The sequence below is a fragment of the Astatotilapia calliptera genome, unplaced genomic scaffold (genome assembly GCF_900246225.1).
Source record: "Astatotilapia calliptera unplaced genomic scaffold, fAstCal1.2 U_scaffold_25, whole genome shotgun sequence".
Classification (NCBI taxonomy): domain Eukaryota; kingdom Metazoa; phylum Chordata; class Actinopteri; order Cichliformes; family Cichlidae; genus Astatotilapia; species Astatotilapia calliptera.
In genome coordinates, this window is record NW_020535762.1 from 45,643 (window position 1) to 52,288 (window position 6,646).

The 6,646-nt window shown below is 40.8% G+C and overlaps 1 protein-coding gene across 1 annotated transcript; it reads right to left on the reverse strand.

The window, feature by feature from the left end:
* Positions 1-232: 232 nt before the first annotated feature.
* On the reverse strand, positions 233-2,741 carry LOC113017877 (ladderlectin-like). Its single transcript, XM_026160986.1, has 5 exons — positions 2,714-2,741; positions 1,037-1,146; positions 810-938; positions 469-574; positions 233-380 (listed from the first exon to the last, which is right to left on the reverse strand). The coding sequence occupies exons 2-5, from the start codon at positions 1,124-1,126 to the stop codon at positions 298-300; spliced, it is 408 nt and encodes a 135-aa protein (XP_026016771.1). The 5' UTR covers positions 1,127-1,146; positions 2,714-2,741; the 3' UTR covers positions 233-297.
* Between the last annotated feature and the right edge of the window lie 3,905 nt (positions 2,742-6,646).

The window sequence follows — 6,646 nt, forward strand, 5'->3', positions numbered from 1 at the left end:
GATGCTTGACTGATAGCTTTAATGTTGCATAAAAAAGCAAAAAATAAAGAGATAAACAGAAGAAGCAACAGTTTTGTAAGATCAATGCTGTGGTAACACAATCAGTCTGCTCTTGTTAAAGACACAAGGCCTAAAAGACAATGCAGTTTTTGTTGATTTGTCATTTGGATGTTTAGATTGGGTGCTACCAAGGAAGGGAAAAAAATGTAACTAGAAAATGAAAGAAGAAGGAGCAAGCATAACACAAACACTATTATACATCAGTTTGTGTTTTTATGGGAGTTTCATGCTTCAGTGTCAGCCGAGGAGTGTTGATTTTTTCTTGGCACAGACAGATGGCCGATGTAAGCCACACTCCAGATCATCCCAACACTTGGAAGCTGCAAAGTTCAAAAACAGAAATTAGTAAATTCATTTAAAATCATTCACATATTAAGTATTCATGTTAAATATTAAGCTCTGAATTACGGGTATAATTTATCTGGAGACAATTCTGGTTGCCACCACTAGGCTGTCCTGGGCACCAGTGTGTATAGTGAAAAGAGCTCCCATCACTCCACAGCCAAACTTTTTCCTAGAAGACAGAGATTGGTAGCATCAGTTCAGGCGGGCCTAAAGATCATGCCTAGCCAAAGTCTTGTCAAATCAGCTTTATTTAATTGACATAACGAATGTAACCAGCTGGCAAATCTCCCATATTATTCATAATATTATTTAAGCTGCTTTTATCTGTCAGTGGCTTCTGTATTTTCATTAATGACATATCTGTCATTAAGAGAAACAGAAAGGTATTGATAAAAAAAAGGTACCTCGAATTCATAAGTTCCTCCAATCCAAGTTTGCATGTAGTCATGATCACTAGTGAGCTTCTGAATGTAACGGTACTCGTTGCTGCTGTGCACAGATGCAAGGTGTCCACCCATTGACTTGCAGTTTCTCTTCAGTAAAGAGTTACACAGAGAGGTTTTCAAAGTCACAACTAGGCTAGATGTGTTTTAATCAAGTTTTGAAGACAATACAAATCAGAGAAACTTACCTCAGCTTGACCCCAACTCATGGATCTTGGAACGTAGACAAAACAGCGATGATTGAAATGAGACCAACGATGAGGACAACCAGAGGACATGTTGAACCGGTAACTCCTTGCTAGTGACAAATAAATAGGTGTATGTACATGTGTCTCCAGCTGATATTATATTTTGTTTTATTTTCAATCATGACATATGCAATATTGAAAAAAACAAACAAACAAATACCATCTCGACAATTAAATATTATGTAGTTTAAGTGACTGAAAATGTGCAGGGCATTTTGATTCCCTTACAGTTATAAATTGTAATTATGCAATGTATGCAGCTGCAATCTCCTTTTAGTAGTTATTAATCTTTTCACTCTAGTAATAGGCAGTAAAATTTCCAAACACAAAGTTTCATCAAAAATTATAAATATAGGAATAATCATAAAATCAATAACAAAGAGAACTGAACAGAACAAAACATGATCACTTAAAAAAAGTCAATGGAAATGTGTTTTAGCAACTGAATCTGCAAGTATCTCTGGTCCTGGTAAAGCTGAGGGGGCATGGTGGCAAAGTATGGTCACCTTTGGATTTAAACTTTCGACTTTTTGATAGCCAGAAGGGCTGATATGAGGCTGATATTAGGCTGGCATTTCTGGTATGTGTTATGATATTTTGATACCACGGTAAGCATTTACAGGATATTGTTTCATACAGGAAAACTGTTACTCAATAAGGCCCATATACTAGTTGTTTTTCTCTTTCTCTGTGACCCAAGAATTAATGTGAGACTCACAAGCTGGTACCTCAAGGTCGAAAACACCACAGAGATGAGACCACTTCTTTACTCCCATCCTCCCTTTTCTTTATCTCCTGGAAAAGGCTCGTTAAAGGCTAGGTGGTTTGTTTCAGAATTCACTGATGAAAGAACTCTGTATCCTATGTCTAGGAGTGTATTTTGCTGGGATGATCATAAATTGTAGCTGAACTGATAAACTACACACAGGATACTTCTTGGCTCACAAGGCAGGAAGACGTTTCCTTATTTGGTCTGTACCGGTTTGAACTGGGAAAGCTGACACACGAACCTTTTTTCATCTATATAAACTGCTGTGTATCAAATAAACCTTTGAGTCGATTGGGAAGGCAACCTAAAGCAGTCTCTGTTTTCTTGTTCTCCCAAGCTGCTCCCGAGCTCGTACTAACACGCTGAATGGCATACCTGAGTGTTACTTTAAATAATTAGGAATCTTAGAAGGAAAGGACAGAACTCTGCTTATCGCTCACGCCACGGAGGAAACCCGGGAAGGCAATTTCCTTCAGTATGTGACTTGTGCTCAAACTTAGGCAATTGTTAAACCGAAAAATGACAAACCAATATGGTATTTATAGTTATACAACGTATACTAAATGAACAACTTTAATGTATCTAAAAGGTCTTTGAACTGGCTTGTGACTGTTTTTATTTTCTTTTTTTTGGGACTCTATTTCTATGTGCAATTTAAATTTCATAATATCTCTTCCTCTCTCTTGCTGTATTATATATAATTATATATTTTAAAAAAAAATTTGTTGACCTGCGTTTCCTTAAAAGATATCCTCCTTATTATAAACTCATCATGCATAACACAATTGCTTTCCTTTTTTTTTATAAACGTGATTAACTTTGGTGAAAATCTGGAAATGTCCACTGACCTGTTGGAATTAAACCTCCTGCACCACTGCCGACATCTTCATGTGGCAGAAATGAACAAATTAAAACATTAGATGGTGACGAATTATTTAAACATGTACATACTGACATATATTTACATACTTTACATTATACTGCAATACTCACTAGCAGTGGTCAGAACCATCAATCCACAAAGAAGTGCAGCCAGAACCAGGAGCTTCATGGTGTCTCTGTGAAAAAACAGAAGACAATAATACTGTCAATTCTTTAAATAAAGGAGATAAGATAATTTAAGAGTTTGTACCAGACCTTTTGTAGAAGGTCTTCTTTCTTTTCACTGTGAGCCAGTAGCTTCAGTCTTCCACCATAGAGGTGATGAAAAGCTCTGAGACTAGTGTTTATATACTCTTACATTTGTATACTTGCAAAATCAGGAAATGACTTATTTCTTAACCAAAAAAAACAAAAAACAAACAAACAAAAGCCCAATTGCCTCATCCCTAATTTGATTTCATGCTGACTTGGTTTCAGAAATTTACTGATAGTCAACAGAGAGGTTTCAAAGAGTACAAGGATCAAGGATATTAAAATACATTGTAATTAGTGTCTTTATCAGTATTTAAAAAGATACAATGCATAACGTCTTCCTCCTGTTCTAAAAGTTAAGAATGTATTGCCACCCCTTGATAACGTAATTGTGACTGAAAATATTGTTGCAGTTAGTTAAATATAAACTGGAAGAAATATCATGTTGTCCTTTGAGATAAAATTGAAGATTTAAACAGTTTTAAATCCATTACACTAACAGAGAACTCCACAGCCCGGTAACATGGACTTTAAATACTTACAACTTTAAATAAAGACAGTAGCTGCAGGTTTCATAGATGTGTAATTTATTCTTTTCATTTAATAGAGTCCACATTATTATAGTAATAAGGTCTATTATACTATAGTATAATAGTGCGCATGTGCCAACCAGCATGTAGCCTGTTACAGTTAGTCCTGCTTTTTCTCATTAGTTTAGCTTTTTTTCCTTAATTGTACTTTTATCTGTTTATTATCTTTCCCTCAATCATGTGGATTGAGAGAGTTTCTGTTCTGCTGGTGGACGCAGAAGTGCTACTTTTGTCGAGGAACGGGACAACACCTATATACTGCATGGACTGTTTACTCGCTGGCCAGACCTGCAGACGTACCAGGTGCAATTTGGAGAAAAACACATCGGGGATGCAGAGGTCAAGGACAGAAGAGAAGGAAGAAGGAGACGGTGAGACAGCGGAGGCTCGAAGCAAGGAGGAGGTATAAACCGTGTCTGCCGTCTATCGTATGGGAAATGATACGATAAATAAATAATAAATAAAATTGATGAGCTCTCAGTGCTTGTACGGAGTCAGAGGGAATACCAGGAGTGTAGTCTTATGTCTTTCACTAAATCATGGATGCACCAGGACATTCCCAACGATAACACATCCTTGGAAGGCTTCCATACTGTTCGGGCAGACAGGGACAGCATCAGTAGTGGTAAGAAGAAAGGAGGTGGGCTTGCTGATTTTGTTATACATAACAATAAAAGAAAGGTTTTGTTGCCCGGATATTGAACTGTGTGCTGTTGGACTCGGGCCGTATCATTTGCCCAGGGAATTTACTCACGTCAGATTGCTGGCTGTTTACGTTCCTCCCTCGGCTAACCCCAGAGCTGCATGTGACACTACCCACTCAGCACCCAAGTGCCTTCATTCTGATCTTGGGTGACTTCAACCATGTTACATGGACAATACATTACCAGCATTTAAAAAATATGTGGACTGTCCCACCAGGGGGGAGAGAATCTTAGATCTACTGTATGCTAATGCTAAGGATGCATACAGCTCCTCCTCCCTCCCCCCACTTGGAAGGTCAGATCACAACCTGATTCACCTCACCCCCCACTATGTGCCAATGGTGAGGAGGGAACCTGTCACCACGAGGAGCATTACCCACATCACCCACTGCGTGAGTATGTGAGTGGGCTGAGCAGCTCCTTTAGTCAGAGACTGAAACACCCTCGCTGCAGGAAGGAGCGCTTTCGCAGATCATTCATCCCAACAGCAGTTAGACTCTATAACTCCTCAATCACGATGTCATAAGTCACTGGACACTGTGAACATCCACAGTCACCACTTCATGCATAATGGACCTTCCATGACCTTCCAAGCTATATAGTTTATGTCTTCCATATTTCCAACTATATCCATAATCACATACTGTGTATGCTACCATTGTATATAGTGTATTATCTTACTTTTTTCATTGATTGTACTTATTTGTATTTTTGTATTTCCTTCATATATCTGTACCTCAGCTGAGGTGACGCAAAAATTTCCCCTTTGTGGGATCAATAAAGTCTTATCTTATCTTATTAGGAGGTGGTCAGAGGAGGCCTTGGCGGAACTACAGGGCTGTTTCGAGGTGACCGACTGGGAGATACTCTGTGAGCCTCACGCCGAGGACATCAATGGGCTTACTGAGTGTATCACAGACTACATAACTTTCTGCACAGACTCAATTGTTCCAGCTCAGACTGTTCATTGTTTCCCAAATAACACGTTGTGGGTGACTAAGATAAAGAGGTGAGAAGGGTTCAGGTGTTTCTGAAGGACAAGATCAGAGAGGCTAAGGACAATTACAGGAGGAAGCTGGAGTGGAAACTCCAGCAAAGCAGCATGAGAGAGGTTTCGAATGGCATGAAGACCATCACTGGATTCAGGCCAACCAACAGCAGGGGAGGTAAGGGAGGTGAGAATAGAGCTAATGAGTTGAATTTGTTCTTCAACAGATTCGAAACTGCAGTGACTGCTCTCACCCCCCCCCCCCCCCCCCCCCCCCAAAAAAAAAAAAACTCACCTGTAGTCAGCCTGGAATCCAGAACAACACCACTGTACCTCCCTCTCTCTTCACATAGCGCTGTTGTCTCTTGTGAGAGTCCTGACACCTCAATCGTGCCTATACCCATCTGGACCAGCCGGCGAGCACTGTGAGGGTCATGTTTTTTGACATTTCCAGTGCTTTCAATACCATCAGGCCGACCCTCCTGGGTGATACGTTAGCAGCGATGCAGGTGGATGCTTCTCTGGTGTCCTGGATTGTTGATTACCTGACAGGAAGACCACAATAATTGCGTCTTCCACACTGTGTGTCTGACAAGGTAATCAGCAACACAGGGGCACCACAAGGGACTGTCCTCTCCCCCTTCCTCTTCACCCTCTACACCACAGACTTCAGCCACTGCACAGAGGCCTGCCATCTTCAGAAGTTTTCTGATGACTCTGCGGTGGTTGGATGCATCAGCAGGGATGATGAGACAGAGTACCAGGCTGTGGTCGACTCCTTTGTCACGTGGTGTGAGCAGAATCATCTGCAGCTCAACGTGGCAAAGACCAAGGAATTGATAGTGGACTTCAGGAATGTCAGGAAACACTTGACCCCTGTTTCAATCCAGGGGGTCAATGTGGACATTGTTGAGGACTATAAATACCTCGGAGTACACATTGACAATAAACTGGACTGGGCTAAAAACACCACAGCACTTTACAGGAAGGGCCAGAGTCGTCTCTATTTTTTGAGATGACTGAGGTCCTTCATCATCTGCTGAAGAATGCTCAGGATTTTCTATGATTCTGTTGTGGCCAGTGCGATCCTCTATGCTGTTGCATGCTGGGGGAGCAGGCTGAGTGTCGCAGATGCCAACAGACTTAATAAACTGATCCGTAAGGCCAGTAATGTTGTGGGGATGGAGCTGGACTCCCTTAAGGTGGTGTCGGAGAGGCGGATCTTGTCCAAGATAAAGACAATGTGGGATAATACCTTCCACCCACTCCATGACATGCCTGTCAGTCACAGGAGCATGTTCAGTGAGAAACTGAGATTACCGAAAAGCACCACTGAACGACACAGGAAAACTTTCCTGCCTGTGG

Excerpts from the sequence above, each read along its gene's own strand:
- LOC113017877 (XM_026160986.1), bottom strand. The coding sequence starts at position 1,126 with ATGTCCTCTGGTTGTCCTCATCGTTGGTCTCATTTCAATCATCGCTGT. Across the intron at positions 939-1,036 it reads TGAGTTGGGGTCAAGCTGAG|AGAAACTGCAAGTCAATGGG; the intron begins GTAAGTTTCTCT and ends TCTTTACTGAAG. Across the intron at positions 381-468 it reads TCTCCAGATAAATTATACCC|CTTCCAAGTGTTGGGATGAT; the intron begins GTAATTCAGAGC and ends TGAACTTTGCAG.